General features: G+C 46.7%; 1 protein-coding gene across 7 annotated transcripts in view; it reads right to left on the bottom strand.

The window, feature by feature from the left end:
• Positions 1 to 427: 427 nt before the first annotated feature.
• Positions 428 to 19,791, bottom strand: part of FLNA (filamin A) — a 93,509-nt gene continuing 74,145 nt past the window's right edge. For all 7 annotated transcript variants that reach the window (XM_072991436.2, XM_072991439.2, XM_020792955.3 and 4 more), the window contains 15 exons: positions 19,382 to 19,522; positions 18,143 to 18,271; positions 17,258 to 17,431; positions 16,992 to 17,153; positions 16,650 to 16,853; positions 15,260 to 15,412; positions 13,578 to 13,700; positions 11,854 to 12,120; positions 10,904 to 11,041; positions 9,113 to 9,228; positions 8,337 to 8,469; positions 2,774 to 2,950; positions 2,430 to 2,648; positions 1,651 to 1,839; positions 428 to 1,307 (listed from right to left, as the gene is read on the bottom strand). In XM_072991436.2, the coding sequence (XP_072847537.2) occupies positions 1,120 to 1,307; positions 1,651 to 1,839; positions 2,430 to 2,648; positions 2,774 to 2,950; positions 8,337 to 8,469; positions 9,113 to 9,228; positions 10,904 to 11,041; positions 11,854 to 12,120; positions 13,578 to 13,700; positions 15,260 to 15,412; positions 16,650 to 16,853; positions 16,992 to 17,153; positions 17,258 to 17,431; positions 18,143 to 18,271; positions 19,382 to 19,522 (2,513 nt within the window). In that variant the 3' untranslated portion in view covers positions 428 to 1,119. The remainder of the gene's footprint in view (positions 1,308 to 1,650; positions 1,840 to 2,429; positions 2,649 to 2,773; positions 2,951 to 8,336; positions 8,470 to 9,112; positions 9,229 to 10,903; positions 11,042 to 11,853; positions 12,121 to 13,577; positions 13,701 to 15,259; positions 15,413 to 16,649; positions 16,854 to 16,991; positions 17,154 to 17,257; positions 17,432 to 18,142; positions 18,272 to 19,381; positions 19,523 to 19,791) is intronic.

Below are 19,791 nucleotides of genomic sequence, written 5' to 3'. Positions count from 1 at the left end.
AATGTTTGGAGAGAAGGTTCACCAGCTTAAACCAGAACTGAGCAAATACCTCAAATTATACTTGCAAATTCCTCTTTAAGATTGAAATGGCTGGATACACCCTTCTGGGGTAAGCTTGTCCATCATCTTTTCCTTGTGGCGGGACAAATCCTTGCCCACCAAGTTCAGCTAAGCCAGACAGATTGGTGAGGAGGTTTGGGTGAATGAAGAAAGAGGGGCACCACAGACCATGTCCCAGAATACTTTTCAACACTGGGGGGGTTCCATGACAGTCAATGAACATGGAAAGGATTCTTAAAGGATTTGGCAGCTGCAAACTGAAGTCACCCAACCCTCTGCCCACCTCCATGGACACTGGAATCTGGCATTGCAAAATACTGAGTAAATGGAAGAGGAGACAAACAAACAGAGAGAGAGAGAATGGAGAGCCATTTGAAGCAGAATGTTTTATTCCCTTCTCTCTTCAGAGAAAGGGGCCTGGCAGTTTTGCGCACAACAACAACTTAAGTCTTGGAAGGACTAAACAGAGTTTTGGTTATAAAACTTGGCAAAGCAAGGAGCAGCTCCCACCACTGGTTTATCTTGTGATCAACAGAGCTTCCATCTCAAGCCGTAAAAAGGGAAAAGAGGAGATCTAGAGACGAAAGAGACAGGCCGTCTGCAGTTCCCTTGGGAGCAGTGGTTTCTTTTCAAGCAGTGGATGGGTGCCAAGATATGTAATGTGGTGTATCCAGGTGCAGATTTTTGTTGTTGGGGAGGAAGACACCTCCCTGGAAAATCCAGGTGAGGCACAAATTCAGTCCGTGGGCACGAAGCCAGTGCTTTGGCAAGAAAAAGTGTGATCAGTCCTGTCCCTCACTCCCAAATGGAGGAAAAAGGAAAATCACTGACAAACTGGTTGGGGAGGAAAATGTTAGTGCTGCATGTAAACAGATCCACAGGAATCCTCCCCTCACTCATCCCCAAGGGCAACCTGCTCCCTCCCACCCCTATAAACTAGCCTCAGTGGCACAAACCCTGCCAGGGAAGTAAGAGGCAGTGTCTCAGGTGGAGGGCAGTGGTACTACAAGGGGGGCTCAGGAAGAGAGGCAGTGTTACAATAAGGCAAGGAGGGAGGGATTAAGGCACAGACACATGGAAGGGGCTGCCGGGGATGTGCTCATCCCCCCATTTCACCACCAGCACATAATCCCCTCTGTCCTTCAGCAGGTAGGTGACGTTGTACAGCCGGTTGCCCAAGTGCTTCACCACGATCTCCTCACAAGGGGTCTTGGGGCCGTGTACGCCCACCAGCAGCATATTGTTCCCTGTAGGAAAAAGAGTAAGGAGATGGGGGAGGGGGTCAGATGCAGGGCATGGGGGAGGGACGTCTGAGCTAGATGTTATACATCTTCTTTGCCCATCATTTACTGACAGAAAGCTCCTGGGATACTGTGTTGCTGGCAGTGCAGTTAAATGCATGAGTTGAGTCTGAACACCTAGTCAGCTCCACCCAGATCACCTTTTGTGCTAATCACTATTGCATCAAGTTTTTGTAAAAGCTAGCCATAGAGTAGCAGGAAGCCCATCTAACTGCAGCCACGTGGATTCTCCGGCCAGTTTCCCCTGCCCCTTCCCCAGAAATCATTTACAAGTAAATTTTGCACCCACCTGCTTTGCTGCAGTCAACTGTGAAAGAGTTCTTCTGCCCTACAAAGCCTTTGTTGAGGCCCAGCCCCTTGGCTATCACTTTGCTGGCATCAGAGGCAAACTTCGGTACTGCTCCATCAGGTTTAGCCACTCCCTCCATGAAGACCGAGGACGTCTCGTGAAGACTGTGGCTGGGAACAAGGCGGGCCCCTGCAGGAGGAGGTTAACAGCATGAGCGCTAATGAGGTGCATAAATCGAGGCCGTAGCCTCACCCTGGGCATGAAAGACAAGGCTGTGATATTTGGGTGCTAAGGAGAGAACCACAGACTTAGAGCAGGGCTCAGCAACACACGGACTTCAAGCTGCAGGTGCCTACCTACAGTTTTTTGTAGTCCCTGTAGCCACATACCATTTCTTCTTCTTTTTAAACCCCACTAAGAAAGGTTCAAGTAATGTGTTTCGCCTTCAGAATAGCAGCCCTTGTGAGCTTTATTCTAGTGGGAGAAAAAGATCCATGCGAAACCAAAACTGAACTTCTGGTCAATTCCGGTTTCCTCTGGGGGGGTGGGGTTGCTGAAGCCTGCAAAAATCACCCACTTCTGACCTCAAGAGTCAGAGTTTTTCTTTTTCCTAAATGAAGATGAAAAGCCTTTGACTCTCCCAATAGTTCCTCCTCAATCACTAAGTCTTGGCTCTCATGCAATCTGTACATCAAAAATATCTGAATGGCAACACTTACCCCACTCTTGCTCAGAGTGGATCATTTCTCTACTCCTATAGCAGGTTAACAGATGCTTACCTGTGATTTTGGCCTTAAAGGGGCTGCCGGCAATATGGTAGGGGCCTCCAAACTTAATGGAGATGAGGTAGCTGCCAGGAGCCATGGGTGTATAGATGACCTTATAGCCCTCTGGGCACTCTTGGCAGTCCATCTTCACCTTGGAGGGGCCATCAATGGTGACGGCTAATGCCCCAGGCCCAGCATTTGTGGTATTGACTATGAATTCAGCAGGATTCCCTGCAGGAGAAGACAGAAAACACACAGCCAAGATGAGCACATTCTCCTTAAATTATGTCTGTGTGTTTGTGTGTGTATATAGCCCTCCCAGTTCTACCCTGTGCTTCTCCAGGACCTTTCTTTACCTGTCACACCACCTTCTAAGCCAGGGCCATAGGCAGACACCATCCCGGGGTCTCCCGCCTGGCCCAGCTCCCCAACACGGATCTTGAAGGGGCTGCCAGGAATGTGGCTGCCGTTGAATTTGACATCGACAGAATAGATGCCATTTTCACGGGGGATGAAACGCACGGCATATTTATCTGTGGCAAGACAAAAGTTAGGGAAAAATAAGCAGAACAGGTTTAAAAAAGGTGGACCCAGGAGAAGTAAAGGCTAACATGAATGATGGTTTTTATGTCCACAAACAAATGGAGAAGTGGTGTCTAACTTTTTGTGTTTCCCCCTCTTATATCCGAAGCAACGTGGATCTTCATTCATCTTTTAATAAATCCAATACGCTAAACCAGATATATCCATTAATTAAGCCAGTTTAAGGGAAGACTTTTAGAGAGGCAGGGACAGTACACAAACCCTTAAATGTTAACATAAGAGTCAAACCATACATAAGGAACCTGTTCAGGGGGTGACCCAGTTTAGAGAAAGTGTATAGGAAGCGGGGTTGCATCACTCAGGGTAGGCTTTGCGATGTGTGATCCTAGAGATTTTTCATCTCCCAACTCCTTCAGAGTAGCAGAGACTGGAGCCTAGCTCAAGATCTGGCAGAGCAATGGCTCCCATCAGCTTTAGCTGGCGTAGCCAACAATGAGGGATGACAGGTATTTAAAGATAACAACTTGCACTTCCCTGACTTAGTGAACTAGCTGTCCGGCTGGCACTGCAGCTAATTCAACTGCACATCTCTCCTTCAAGGGTCCCTACAGAAAAAGCCTTACTTTGTCTCATCATCAGTTGAACTTTATAGGGCATCCTAAGCAGGGAGTCTTAATTTCACACAGTGTGAATGAGGGACCGAGGCATGATGCAAAATAGCTTGGGTGCTGTAATATAGGCGAGACAAAAGACCTGCTCCTGGGAGGAAAATGAAAACTGCTGGAGTGAGATTGTGGATATCGATCTGTCTTGATGTCTGCATTTTTTTTAAGTCTTGGGGGGGCTAGCTATGGGGACAAAGGAGTGACCATGCTTCAACATTCCCCACTGCTCCACTGTATCCTGCATCCTGAATTCCAGTGCTCCAACTCTGCACTTATCTCAAAATGCAGTCATGCCAGATATTAGATTCTGGACTGGTACAAACAGCTCTCATGCAGAAGAGAAGTGGGGGTGGCTAGTGTGACCTACTCCTCCCTCTCCCATGGGACACACACCAGTGCCACCACAGATGAGCTTCGCCTCAAGGTGGGAGGGGAGCTGCGTTTCCCATCCCAGGCAGAAAAGACATCCTGCTCCCCTGCCTGCTTCCACTCTGGATTCTGCAAACACAATTGTTCAGAGGGAAGCCCCAGTGCTAGCAGGAAGAGGCTGGCAGCCAAGAATGTGCTGCTGTGCTGGTGCAGGGCCAGCCTCTGCCCCCTCCTACTTCCCCTTCTGCTTTGCCTCCTGAGTCAGCAGCTCTCAACTGGGTGGGCGGGGGGAACCGAACAGATACAGGCCTTCTTGTGCTGCTCTGCCTATGCTAGAGCCCTGTAATTATATAATGAGCATCCCAGGGGAACCCCGAGGGAGTAGTTTGAGGGCAGATGTATCCCTGATGCCAGGGGTGGGGAACAGTGAGCCACTCCAAATGCCACTGAGCTGCAACACTCATCCTCCTTCACCACAGGCTGATGGGTTCTGCAGTCCAACCGCATTTCGGAGAGCCAAATATTCTCCACCCTGATTAAATGCCACATGAGCACAGAGTCCCTCTCTGCCTGCTCCAGAAGACACTGCTGAGACAATGAATTAAAGCTCTTATAGGTGAACCAGTGCATTTGAGAGGAGGCCATCTAAATCAGTTTGAAAGGGTTTATTGACCTATGCAAGGGTCATTTATTTGCTCTGGATACCGTCAGAACAAACTCTGCAGTTTGGCTGTGCCTCTCGACTCTGTCGGAAGCATCAATTATGGCTGTGGCCAAGACAGAGAAGCTACTTTCTCACAGAGGCCTAGCTGCTGTCTTCCATGCCCAGGCAACCTGGCTACATAATGTTACACTTAAAGGCCTGACCCTGAGATAGTTTGGAAATTCCAACTAGCACTGACCTCCACTGCCCACATCTTGACTGGGCTAAATCTACTGCAGCCAAACTCACTAAGTCTACAAGCCACTTGCATGTTCTCGGCTTTATTCAAAGGCCAGCTATGGAAGTGCCACATATGAGTTAGGTATGGTGCATTTGTGGGACCATCTGCCACCACAGAAAATAAAGGGGTACTGTACAGAGAAAGAAAAAGGCTCCATTTTGTTCTTTCTTCTACCCATGGGAAAGGAAGTGGACGGATAACATCACTAGCTGCACAGTAAGTCTTACCATGGGGGGGGGGGACCCACACTTTTTGGTCAGACCTGGAATGTTAGGAAGGGGGTCATGAGCACTAAAACAAAATGGCTGCTATGGGATGAAGGTTGTCCATTCACAAATTGGCAGCAAGTAATTATAAAATCCCCTTCACAGATTGCAGCTTTGTCATGGCTAAGTGGCTTGAGTAACTCAGAGAAGCTATGGGCTATGTCGTGCAGGGACACCCAAGACGGACAGGTCATAGTAGACAGTTCTGACTAAATGGGATCCACCTGGAGCAGGAACTGGCAAGCCACTCCAGTATCTTTGCCAAGAATACTCCATGAACAGAAACAAAAGGCTAAAAGATATGATACTGGAAGATGGGACCCTCAGGTCGGAAGGCGTCCAACATGCTACTAAGGAAGAGCGGAGGACAAGTACGAGTAGCTCCAGAACTATTGAAGTGGTTGGGCCAAAGCCGAAAGGACACTCAGCTGCGGACATGCCTGGAAGTGAAAGGAAAGTCCGATGCTGCAAAGAAAAATACTGCATAGGAACCTGGAATGTAAGATCTATGAACCTTGGTAAGCTGGATGTGGTCAAACGGGAGATGGCAAGAATAAACATTGAGATCCTGGGCATCAGTGAACTAAAATGGACAGGAATGGGCGAATTCACTTCAGACGATTATCATATCAACTATTGTGGGCAAGAATCCTGTAGAAGAAATGGAGTAGCCCTCACAGTCAACAAAAGAGTGGGAAAAGCTGTAATGGGATACAATCTCAAAAATGATAGAATGATTTCAATACGAATCCAAGGCAGACCTTTCAACATCACAGTAATCCAAGTTTATGCACCAACCACCAATGCTGAAGAGGCTGAAATTGACCAGTTCTATGAAGACTTACAACACCTTCTAGAAGTGACACCAAAGAAAGATGTTCTTCTCATTACAGGGAACTGAAATGCTAAAGTAGGGAGTCAAGAGGAATAACAGGTAAGTTTGGCCTTGGAGTTCAAAACAAAGCAGGGCAAAGGCTAATAGAGTTTTGTCAAGAGAACAAGCTGGTTATCACAAACACTCTTTTCCAACAACACAAGAGGTGACTCTACACATGGACATCACCAGATGGGCAATACCGAAATCAGATTGATTACATATGTAAAGGACAAAAATGGCAGAGACCTAACAGAAGCAGAAGACCTCAAGAAGAGGTGGCAAAAATACACAGAGGAATTATATCAGAAAGATTTGGATGTCCCGGATAACCCAGATAGTGTGGCTGCCGACCTTGAGCCAGACATCCTGGAGAGTGAAGTCAAGTGGGCCTTAGAAAGCCTGGCTAACAACAAGGCCAGTGGAGGTGATGGCATTCCAGTTGAACTATTTAAAATCTTAAAAGATGATGTTGTTCAGGTGCTACACTCAATATGCCAGCAAGTATGGAAAACTCAGCAGTGGCAGAGGATTGGAAAAGATCAGTCTACATCCTAATCCCAAAGAAGGGAAGTGCCAAAGAATGCTCCAACTACTGTACAATTGCACTCATTTCACATGCTAGCAAGGTTATGCTCAAAATCCTACAAGGCAGGCTTCAGCAGTATGTGGACTAAGAACTCCTAGTAGTACAAGGTGGATTCTGAAAGGGCAGAGGAACTAGAGACCAAATTGCTAACATGCGCTGGATTATGGAGAAAACCAGAGAGTTCCAGAAAAACATCTACTTCTGCTTCATTGACTACGCAAAAGCCTTTGACTGTGTGGGCCACAGCAAACTATGGCAAGTCCTTAAAGAAATGGGAGTGCCTGACCACCTTACCTATCTCCTGAGAAATCTATATGTGGGACAGGAAGCGACAGTTAAAACTGGATATGGAACAACTGATTGGTTCAAAACTGGGAAAGGAGTACGACAAGGCTGTATATTGTCCCCCTGCTTATTTAACTTATATGCAGAATACATCATGCGGAAGGCCAAACTGGAGGAATCCCAAAACGGAATTAAGATTGCCGGAAGAAATATCAACAACCTCAGATATGCAGATGATACCACTTTGATGGCAGAAAGTGAGGAGGAATTAAGGAACCTTGTAATGAGGGTGAAAGAGGAGAGCGCCAAAAATGGTCTGAAACTGAACATCAAAAAAGCCTAAGATCATGGCCACTGGCCCCATCACCTCCTGGCAAATAGAAGGGGAAGATATGGAGGCAATGACAAATTTTACTTTCTTGGGCTCCATGATCACTGCAGATGGGGACAGTAGCCACGAAATTAAAATACGCCTGCTTCTTGGGAGGAAAGCAATGACAAAAATAGACCGCATCTTAAACAGCAGAGACATCACCTTGCTGACAAAGGTCTGCACAGTCAAAGCTATGGTTTTTCTATTAGCGATGTATGGAAGTGAGAGCTGGACCATAAGGCTGACCGCCAAAGAATTAATGCTTTTGAACTGTGGTGCTGGAGGAAACACTTGAGAGTCCCCCTGGACTGCAAGGAGAACAAACCTATCCATTCTGAAAGAAATTAACCCACAAGTGTTCACTGGAAGGACAGATCTTGAAGCTGAGGCTCCAATACTTTGGCCATCTCATGAGAAGAGAAGACTCCCTGGAAAAGACCCTGATGTTAGGAAAGTGTGAAGGCAAGAGGAGAAGGGGATGACAGAGGACGAGATGGTTGGACAGTATCATTGAAGTGAGCAATATGAATTTGACCAAACTTCGGGAGGCAGTGGAAGACAGGAGGGCCTGGCGTGCTGTGGTCCATGGGGTCACGAAGACTCAGCCATGACTGAAAGACTAAACAACAAGAAGAATTATAAAATACTCTGTAAAGGAAGTCTGGTGACACTTAAACATTACTTGCCTATGAACTGGAGTAGTAGAGGTGGGGGGGTAGTGTGGTGCCAGGTCTTACATTAAGTCTGCTGCTATCCCCCCCCCCCCCCCCAGTAATATCTCAGAAGCCCTCATTTTAGGCATTCTGGGGAATGAAACTGAAACAGCAAGTGCCACAAGCCATACACTTCATTTTTCAGGCAACCAAGCAGCAAACAATAATTCAAAAAACAAAAACAAACCCAGATCGGGTTAAGGCTTCATGGGGAGTGTTGGTGGAGGATTCTGGCTCCTCCTAGGCTGTGTGGGGTGAACAGTGTGGCCTTGGTTGTGCCAGGCGAAGAGCGTCTTACCTTCATCAATTTCTGTAACATGGCATTCTTCCAAGGCCCCTGAGGGGCTGTGCACTTTGGCATCAATCACACCCTTGGCCCCGTTCAAGCTGACGGCAAACGAGGCTGGCTGGTTCACTTTTAAACCTGACTCCTAGAAGCACAGAGCACGTTAGACAGCAGAAAGGACCAAGCGGGCAATGGCATCACATGTTGATGAGCAAGCATATGAACCCCTCTTCCCCCCCCACCCCCCAAGCAAAAGACAGAAGCTCACTTACCTGAGCCAGGTGGCTTAGAGAGGGAGAGCTCCCCCAGGAGGTTGGGCAGTAGCGCAAGAGGCAGGCAGGCAAGCTAAACAGGGAAAAGGTTTGGACTCGCACCCTGGAAAGAGGGAGGCTGGACAGTTTTTGAGGCTGGCAGCAAGGCTGGCAGAGGCATGCCCAGGGAAGCTCTCCATCTTTAAACCCTGGCTTGAGGTGTGGGGACTGTTAGCAGCCTTTAAACGAGACACGAGAAAAACCCCAGAGTAGATCCCTGGATGGCCAGCAGAGTTGGCACAGTGACTATTCTGAGGTTGGCATAGGACACTCTCCCATGTTTGAAGTTTCTTCCCCTTCCTCTCCCTCTACCTGACGAAGATGCCCAGTCTCCAACCGACCCAGCTATACATCACTGCACAAAACCCTGTTTTCAACCTCTCTGGTCAAAAGAACAGCCAAACCCAGGAGAGGAACAGTGCCAACTCATTCCAGCCAGCAGGGGGTACAAGTGGGCGGTTTCTCCCAGTGCCTCACCTGAAGACTAGAAACAGTGAGCCGGCGGGCATCATCTGAGGTGGAGGTGGCTGGTACCACGAAGGGGCTATCTGGGATGTGCTCATCATTGAACTTCACAGAGACCTCGTAATCGCCTGCCGGTAAAGAGAGACACAGGAAACAACAATCAGACAGTGAGTCATTGGTGTGGGCATGCATCACTGAAAAGGGCATCATCTAATTAGGTCCTTAGCCAGATAGATCCTGAGATATTCACACTGATAGTTACATGGTGAATCAATAAATTCAAGCCAGTGAATCAAATCCAACTTTTTGCAGCAGGGGTGTTTATTCTACAATGTGGATCGGTGCCAATTCTGAACAGCAATGACTCAATAAAAAATAATATCAAAAGAACATTAGAAATATTTTAGTAAAAACAAAAGGTTACAGATCCTGTAGAAGGAATATTTTTTTTGAATGTTTGGCAGCTCTAAATTGGGATCACCTCCCAGAAGTTCTCAGTCTTTTAGGCAGAGGAGTCGCCATACAGAACAAATCTCACACAGTTACTGTTTGACAATATTGAACATACAGCATGCAACAGAGTTTGCTTTTATCTGATTTTGCATGTTGACATGACAACGGCCAAAATAACCGAAGCAGAGATGTTCCCAAATGTTTTAAAGGCATATATGTGTAGATATCTATATTTGAATGTTGTTGTTTTTCAGTCACTGACGCTTCAAATATTCAAAGTTCTAGTGAATAATAATAATACTTAGGTACTTCCACCAACAAGCCCTGCATTGGCTTTAGATGGTTTGGGGTCTGTTGTCTTCAGTTCCCCACTCTTGGGAGATAGATGGAGGGATGACAAATCACCTAGCCTGCGTTTCCAGATGGCTCTTTGAAATGAACTATCAGCCTCCTGAGCAAACAAGAAAGCTCTTTACAGCTCTGGACCCATTCCAGGTAGTTGGCAGTAGGCAGCCCTGTTGGGTTCCAGAAGCTGGCTGCCATGGAGCTTGCCAGACCCATTTCCAAGAGACGGAACTACAACAAGCTCTGTAATCTGACACTGGAGCTTCTCCAGAACCCGCCCTGCTTGGAATATGCTCCAGTTTTAAAGGTTACTACACCCATCTACAAACTGCCTAATACTGTTCCACTCCTAAGTCTGGGCACATCAGAGACTGATGTCCTGCAGAGATCATAAGATGTGGGAAACACTGAAAATGTTATATTTTTGGAGTCATGGGGTGGCCCTGAAAAAATGGCCTTCGTGGCAACATGTAATTCACAGGCTGTACTTTGCCCATCCATGTTCTAGAGGTCTTGGATAATAATGTCCATAAACCCCAGCCAGCATGGCTAATAGTTAGGGATTGTGAAAATTGTAGTCTAAAACTTTAGGAAGCCTTCTGGGTCATCAGCTACCCATTTATCTGAAGAGGCCTTCTAGATTTTGTTGGATTCCATCTGGATCTTGTGTGGATCTCCAGCATAGTCATCTGTGATGAGGGTAACTTTGGTCCAGCAACATGTAGCACACTGCAGATGCTCCATGCTTGTTCCAAAGCAAACCCCCAATTCCCCATCTCTCTGAAAACAGGAGCGCTGAGTTACCTCACACTGGATATGAAGGAGCGAGTTTTAATCCCTCTGGCCAGACCCGATCTCCCCTGAAGCATTTGCTGCCCTTGCCCCTTCTTCTCCCCAAAGGCACCTGCTAGCAGCTTCCCTTCCTCTTTATGCATGCCAACTATTAAAGCCATTAGACATGATATACAGCTTTCCCCCCCGGCCCCCTGATCTATGACCACTTACCAGGTTCTTGTACAATGTAGGAAACGCCACATGAGCCATCCTTCCGGTCCTCAAAAGCAATCTCTGCCTTACTGGGGCCTTCCACGGCAATGGAGAGGCCACCAGCTCCAGCTTCCCGTGTCCAGATACTAAACTCAGCTGCAGGACAAGGCAAACGGTCCCGTTAGAGATACTTCTTTTGCTAAGGAGCAGGTCTCTTAACGTTAGGCTCCATCAAACAAACCGCCGATCAGCTGGCCAAAAATCATCGCTTTGCGAGAATCGGTTCCCGAAGCAGGGAACCGATCATTGCAAAGCGAAATTCTCCCACAGGAAACATCATTTTGCGATTGCTTTTGCGATCGCAAAACCTTCAACGTAAAGTGATTTTGTCATAAAACGGAGTGCTCGTAATGCGAGGTACCACTGTACAGGTTCCCAAGGTCTACCATTCAGAGCCCAGCTACAAAACAGTGGTGGGGAACAGACAGATTTGTGCCAAGAATTAAGGAACCAAGGTGGCACTGGACACAAGCTCAGCCCCGGAACTACTATACAAAACACCACTCCTGGCTCCATCTCCCCAACAACCAAGTTTAAGTGGAGAAGAAAAGCTTCTTAGTTGCTGCTTTTATGGCACAACTGGGAGTCAAGAAATCCATGCAAATCTTCTGCAAACCATCCAAAACCTGCTGGTCAATTCAGATCCCAAGTCCCCTTTCCACCCTGACCAACCTCATAGGGTTGTTGTGGAAAGTATTGAGGGACGGGTGGGGATTACTTTGTATAGTGCTTTCAGCTCACTGAATCCAAAGATATAACAGTGAGACCAAGCACCCTACATATTTCAAGCCCAAGCATAAACAGTCGCATATTAGCACTCTGTTTCACCCACTCCGTCTCCCTACTGCAGCCCCTCAGCAATTCTTTCTGGCAATATGCTTCTTCCTCCCTCCAGGAGACAGACCTACCTGGCACGCCAGCTTCTGCTCTTTCCAAGCCTGGACCACCTGCCCGGACCTTGTGTGCACCACCCTCGCCAAGAGGCCCCACGGTGAACTGGAACGGACTTCCGGGGACATGCTGCCCTTTGTATTTGACGCTGACGGAGTGGATGCCTGTCTCAGTGGGCACAAAGCGGATGCAATAGGTGTTGTTCTCCGCCTCCAAGATCTCTGCATCGTGGGACTTGCCGGAGGGGCTGGTGACCTGAGCTGTCATGTCTCTGATGTTGATTTCTAGGACACACAAAGCAACAACGTAACACAGAATACCAAGGAGTTAATTTCATGTTAATGGAGTTAACCAAGTTACCCTTTCCCACTGATCTGTCACACCATTTTAAGAAGCGTATATTCCACATTTCTCCTGCTCTGAATAACAACGTCCTAACTACAGTGGTGCCCCGCAAGACGGGCACTCCGTTTAACGACGAACCGCTTACGGTGATGTTTTTGCGATCGCAAAATAATGTTCCCTATGGGGGAATTTCGCTTTGCGATGATCAGTTCCCTGCTTCGGGAACTGATTCTCTCAAAGCTATGATTTTAACAGCTGATCGGTGGTTTCAAAATGGCTGCCGGGTAAACAAAATGGCCACCCGCTGTTTTCTGGGACGGATTCCTCGCTGCACAGGCAGCGAAAATGGCCGCACTATGGAGGATCTTCACTGGACGGTGAGTTTCCAGCCCATAGGAACGCATTAACTGGGTTTTAATGCATTTCTATGGGCTTTTTAAAATCGCTTTACAACGTTTTCGTTCTATAGCGATTTCACTGGAACAAATTAACGTCGTAATGTGAGGCACCACTGTATTTTTTTCTATATCTAATATTCCACTACAGACTGGATAGGGAACATGAAGTTCTCCAGACTATGTTGTTGGACTACAACTCCCAGCTGCCCTGGGTAGCACAGCAAATGGTAAGGATTGCTGGGAACTGCCATTTAACTGGGGAGGTTCCTCTCCATCATAATCTTTGAGATAGAGCCGTATGTGTTTGAACTTAGCAAATATAGAAATGTGTTAGAAATAGTCACTGTACCTTCCTATACCTGGCATAATAAATGATGCAGGATAACTGATATGGCGGGTGGCGGTTTTCTAAGAAGACCATTTTCAATCTCAGGGAAATGCTCTACAATGGTTTAAATTAAGGTTTTACAATGGCTTAATTAAGGTTTCAAATGACTCCCAAATAACTATTCTTATCCTGCCCTCTTAACCATGGCCACAAAAGGTTTTAATCCTATTTATCAATCAGTGCCTCCTTATAGGAGTCAGAACAGAGTGCCAAAACTAGCTGCTGATATGACTCAGATTTCTGAAAAAAGAACATTCAAGTGTGAATATGCTAACATTAGGCCCAGTCTTCTGGCTCCTAAACTTTTGCAAAGCCCTGGCCACATGTATTTTTCTAAGCTGCCTCCTCCACCAAAACCAGGGGCTCACTTGAAAGAAAAAAGAGCCAAGATTAAGAACCTCCTTCCACACCAGGTTTCTCATGTGCTCTGTGCATTGTCTGGGCATTTGAGTTCACTTTGCTTTGCCTTGGGCTCCTTTCACCATTTGGGAAGGGAGGTCTAGAAGCAGGTTCTTGAGCTTGTTCAGCATCTGCCCCGCACCAGGGACAGCTGGGCTGGATGCCTTTTAGGCTGCTGCTCTCAAAACCATGTCCCTCTCGAGCCACTCACCTGGGATTTTCAAGCTGAGGTCGCACTCTGTGCCAATGTTGGCAACTGAAGGGGCTTTACGACGTCGTGTGATCATCTGCTTCATTCGCCCTTCTCCGGTCACCTTAACAGAGAACGGGCTCCCTGCACCAGAGGAGTTGAGAGAGAGAAGAAAATAATCAGGCAGTTGATGGATGCTTTCTAAAACTGGAGAAGACTTCTGCAGGCTGAGCTAACAGCTTCATCTTGTCCTTCAAGGTCAGGGAAAGAGAGAAGCTGATGAATTAAGAGGAAAAGCCTCTAGGAGGGCCAGGGTTGGCCCTCTCTCTTACTGACACTGAAGCAGAAGGCCAGTATATGCAAAGGGGTGGCCCCTATGCCCAGAACCCCCTTCCCAAAAGTCACTGAGCCACTGGGCAAATTCCCCTTTTGGCTTTGTCCATTACTGAGATAGCAAGTGGTTGTTGAAGCAACTTGGTCTGTTTTTGGAAGAGCTTTTCCTCCAAGTGCTATTCAAGCAAGGGGCCAGTTTTACCCTTCCTGCAGTATCTCCCATTGGGGAAGCAAGCCCAGCTGCAGCCTCACAGGGCACTCTCAGGTCTAGAGCCACGTCGGAAGACATTGTGCTTCCCCCTTTCTTTCCCCAGTCAAGGAGAGACAGGATTGGGCCCAAATGAGCTTTGACCAAGTGGGCAGCTCTTCTGTCCCCACACCCCCTTCTCAATAGGGCAGGGCATCAAACGCATAGCCACGTCTGGACCAGAAGCCAGAAGTTTCCTGCTCCTGTGAGAGAAAGATCATCAAATTGGGTAGGGATAGAAAGATGTCTGAGATAAAGACAAGAAATCCATGGTCCCGTTTCGCTCCTGGCATCAAGCTCTGAACTTCACACATCACCCTCACCACCTCCACCCTGGTCTACTGTAAGCCTCTCTATTCCAGTGTTAAATCTCATTAATTGCAATGATCAGCTTGTCACATATGGATTAGACTCTCACTTCAAATCGAGGTGGAGGATTTATAGATGAGCTCCATAAAAGCCGACATACGGAGCATCCAAATCATCTCCTGCTTGAAATGTAGCACAGCTATTTTGCGGATCCCACAGACCCGATGAGCAACATGCCACAGTCTTAACACCCATTCCCCCCCCCAAAAAAAAACCCCTGATGATCCTGGGTTGGGTTGATATTTAGACAGATGGGACAGAGCTGGCATGGCAGACATTTCTGCTCCCCACTCCCTTAAAATCTAGGGTTGGAAAACCATGGTGAGTGTTACAGGCTACAACGAAGAGAGAAGCCAAATCCCTGAAATCCATTTAAAGCTGATTTCTGTGAGAGGAACACCGCATAGAGAAAGAGCCTATATTATCCGAGGGCCAGCTTTTCTCATCATAAATGCATGTCCAATTCAGCAGGGCCTCTTGGTTCCCAGTACAGTATTTTCAGGGTCCTAGAAAGACTGGCATGAAGAAGTTTGGTTCTCTAAGCTCAACTCTCCCAAAATGTATCTGGAAGCCCATTTTAACACTTTAGGTCCTGAGATGGACTGTATGGCAGAGATGATCTAAAGTGAGTTTAGGCGAAGTCTCTGCTGTGCAAGCTCTGGAGCAAGTACTCCCAATGGACCTGCCCCTTCTCAACCCACTTTTTGCTTCCCTACCAATGGTTGCCCCTGACAACAGAGGGGACTGTGCTCACCTGGCACGTGCTGGTCTGCAAATTTGATGTTGATGATGTAGTTGCCCGGCTCCGTTGGACAATAGGTGACTTTGCAAGTCCCATCCTCCAGGTCTTCCGTGTTGATGTCAACTTTACTGGGTCCTTCAATGGACAAGCTCAGCCCACCGTAACCTACAAGAGAGGAAGGCAGTTTGACCCTGGAGGGTTCAGCTTGATGTGCGAACATCATTACAGGCATATGCAGGGGTGCATATACCAGGGACCGATGAGCCTTCATTTCCTAAAGTCACAAGTTGCTTCATATATGTGATAGAGCAACAACAACAATGTCTTCATAAATTTGAGGAGAAAAACTTGAGATTAAAAAACTTAAATGATTCAAATCGAAGAGAAAGTGAAATGGCAAGTTCACCCATTCCTAGCTTATGTGCACAGGATATCAGCATTGGGATCCAGTGATCACCAAGACCCCTCCCTTTCTTAAGGCCAGTGGTTCTCAACCCTTTAGACCTCCGAATGTTGTTGGGTTTCAGTCCTTAGAATCCCTGAATGCTGGCCATACTGGCTGAGAAAAGTGAAATCCAATGCACTCGGAGGAAGCAAGAGTTCAGGACCATTGCTTCTGGTGATACTGTCTTCACTTCCAACTTGCACTCACCACAGCTTCCAGAATCAGGTTGTTGGCTGCTAGAAACCACACAGTACGATCCAATGAGTTTCTGCTCCCACCAAGCAGAGCTATTTTGCTAAAAACCCAGATCACCAGAATGCACGAGTTCCTCAATCCCTCCAAAGCTTAAACAGTGCCACAGATACTGTGATTGGTGAAAGATATGAAGGAACCTCCCTTGTCATTCTCAGAAAGCACTCAGCTCAGAAACCATGTATTTGGTGGGTCTGCTAATCAACATGACTTGACCCCTCAACACCCAGGTGGTTGCCAATCCTGGCTTGCCCAGACATGGTTAGTTCTGTAAAGTCACATGAGACATGCTTCAAAAGGACAGCTATCCAGACACGGCACTGTGTTTGGCATAGAACTGAAACTTCAAATTCTCTGACCACTAACATGTTAGTTTTGTCTCTGGGTGCTTTCCTGGCACACTGGTACCAGAAGGTAGAGTTTACTGACTGGTAAACAATCATCTCGATTTAAAACAGTGAGAAGGGGAGAATAGGATAAGATTCTTAGTTGTTGCTCAGTCAGCTAAATTGGACTACATGCTACATGTCTGATCTACTGTGTGTCCCTGAAGGATTATACCTGAAGCACTCAACTTAATGTAAAACAGTAACCTTAGACTCTAATGCCACCTTTAAAAAACCATATTAGCAGCATAAAGCATCTTCAGAGTCCCATCTCAGAACAAAACAATGATAATAAAATATATTTAGTATGTGCATATACCAGCATCTCTTGTGTCAATGATGAACTCTGAAGGTTCAAAGGTCCGGCCCTCACTGAGTCCTGGGCCAGAGACCCTGACGCGGCTCGCATCGCCAATTTCCGACTGGCTTATCATCACTGTGATAGGACTGTTGGGGATGTGCAGCCCATTCTTCTTGATGTTCACAATATGCTCTCCAATTTCTTTGGGAACGAAAGAAATTCCTATAAAAATATAAGGGGAAGGAGAGAAGAGAGACGTAATTTAATCTAAGCTGTTTTCTCCAACCCACAGGTGGTGGGCAGGTGGGTGAAGCTTGGAGTGAGGAGATGCTGGAAGGCAGAGAGTCCTCAGCCACTCACCCACATGCCCGTTGCGCAAGCGTTTGAGCAGACAAGGCTCCTCCCGACCCGAAGGTGGGATGACGGTGGCAGTCAGCTGGCTCAGGTCTGTCTCAGTGATGTTCAAGGGGATATCAGCAGAAGAGCCCACTTTGAGGTGAGACATGCGCATCGTGTCGTCACCTACAGGAGCAGAGACAAAAGAACAGGGATCGTGGCTGTGCGGGAGCCAGACGAATGGCCACTCGCCCGCTTCTAGCCTCCTTAAGCATGATCCCAGAACTCACCAGTAATCTTGGCAGTGAACGGGCTTCCTGGGATGTGTTTGTCATTGTATTTCACTAGGATGTTGTAGTCACCCGGCAGAACTGGAAGGTATGACACAGTGCATGTGCCGTCCTGGTTATCCGTGCAGCCAATTTCGGCCTTGGAGGGCCCTTCGATGGCCAGGGAAAGGCCACCTGCAAGAGTTGAGAAGGTTAGACTCAGAAGGCAACAGGATCTATTCATCTCACTAACCTCCCAAACCCTAAAAAACCAAACCAAACAACAACAACAACAACAACCCAACACTATGTATTCAAAGTATCCATCTTCACCCACACTTCGGTTTGTGTCTGTACAGTCTGCATTGTTTTACTCTGTGAGTTAGAACACAGCTGGGGTTTGCTAGAGCACTGAAGCCCCTTATCATTGGAAACCCTACTCTAGCAATCGTTCCACCAGGCTAAGCATTTTCATAACATGAAGTACTTCGGCCCGAGTTTCCCCACTTATTCCCTTTTGGTTGTTTCTTTTGAGAGCGGAAGCCCAACACAATGTCTTGTCCTTTACCGGCGTCCAATTTGAACCTTTGCTGGACTGAAAGCCTTTTCAGCTAAAAAGCAGGATACAAATACTATAAATGAAATATAATGCTAGACATGGGCCTCGGAATATTAAGCCCATAATTAAGGACAAGCTTTTCTCCACCACTGGCTGGGGAAAAAAAAAACAGCCAGCCAACTTCTACCCTTGCACATTATGAAGATGAGGACCTGCCTAACTCACAAGAGCTCAAAAAGACCATTTTAAACAAGGAAAATAGGCTGCAAAAGCACATGAGCTTAAACAGGGCAAGACGACAGAGGGTGAGAAGTAACCCCAGGACTGAAAAGCCTGATTCGGCTCACCTTCTCCTGCATCTTTGGTGTTGACTGTGAAGACCGCTGGCTTGTTGACCACCCCATGGATGAGTCCTGGCCCATATGCGGTCACATGACCACTGTTGACGTAATCCACATAGAACTGGAGAGGGCTGCCTGTTGAGGAAGAAGGCAAGAGGGTGTTACTTAGGCCAAATCTTGGAAAGTTCTTTCTTTCTTCACCCCCACCCCCACCCCCTTTGTATTGCAAAAGACCACACTGACTAATGGATTGTGTTACCCAAATCCTTTTTATGGAACTTTGTGCAGTGGCAGCTAATGATGTCATCATGCTACAACATGCTACTAACAGTTATTTTAAATTAATTAAATGCCTGGCGTGCTCTGGTCCATGGGGTCACAAAGAGTCGGACACGACTTAACAACAACAACAATCCCCTTTTTTTAGTTACTGAGGCTGCCAAGGGCTCCCTGGTTTTTTTGGTGGGGAGGATCTTTTGGAGCCTTAGGATTTGGGGAGTTTTTAATAGCCAAATAAATAAATAAATAAATAAATAAATAAATAAATAAATAAATAAATAAATAAATAAAGAAAGAAAGAAAGAAAGAAAGAAAGAAAGAAAGAAAGAAAGAAAGATGATGAAGAAGACCTCCATATTGCCACCATCAGGATTGGGACCACTACTGACAATCCAGTGACAATTTTTCGTAATTAAAGGCTCCCCACCCCCGAAGGCTTCCCCAGAGCAAAAGGGAGCCTTGGAACCTAAAACAAGGGGACAGGAATGATTTAATTAATTTTATTTTTAAAATTGTATTTTTTCTACTTTTCTACCCATTGTAACCAGAGTGATTTATTACAATGTATTCAATTCATTTAATCTTGTCTTGTACTCTCTAACATAATATTAATCTAATCTATTCTTCTTAAATCGGTGTAGATTTAATCTAGGTGAAAAGAGGTTCCCATTTAATATTATCCAGTTTATAATTATGGTGTTTCTGCCAAAATATCCTTTTCTGCAAGTTCCAAAATCTTTTCAATCAATTCCTTCTTTGTTGGAATTAATTACTTTCATATCATTTTTTAGCAACGTGAGCCGCTGACGTCATTAGCCTCTACCACACAAAGTTACGGGAACAGGATTTGGGCCTGTGAAAGATCCTGAAAAAGAAAAATAATATTTCCAATCTGTGCATGTTCACATCTAACCCGAGAGAGTAAGGCGAAGGATTCCACAGACATCCTCTCCAAGCAAGCGTTACCTGGAATGTGCATGTTGTCATAGCGGATGTCCATCTCATGCAAGCCAGCCTCGGTGGGAGCATAGCGTACGGTCACTGTGCCATCCTTGTTGTCGGTGATGTCGGGCTTGGCCACCTTGCCAGAAGGCATACGCACTTCACCTTCAAAGGGATTGCAAGACAGACAATATTCACACCCAGTAGGGCTCCGTGGTCAGAGGAGGAAAGCAGGGAGCCAATATCACATATTTAGAAGGGAATCGGAGGCAGGATTTGAGCTAGGGCATTTGTTCACGTGAGGCTGGAATTCCTTAGGGCTGCGGCAAGCATGGACATGCTTAAGTCTGTGGCAGGGGTAGAAATCTGGAGCTCCAACTTTAAGAAGAGGGCAATGGGCAGCTCTCCAGATTGAACAGGACAGCAGCTTCCAT

This window comes from Pogona vitticeps, chromosome 2 (assembly GCF_051106095.1).
Source record: "Pogona vitticeps strain Pit_001003342236 chromosome 2, PviZW2.1, whole genome shotgun sequence".
Taxonomy (NCBI): Eukaryota; Metazoa; Chordata; class Lepidosauria; order Squamata; family Agamidae; genus Pogona; species Pogona vitticeps.
The sequence above is the reverse complement of the archived record's forward strand: the minus strand, read 5'-3'. Positions and strand labels throughout refer to the sequence as shown.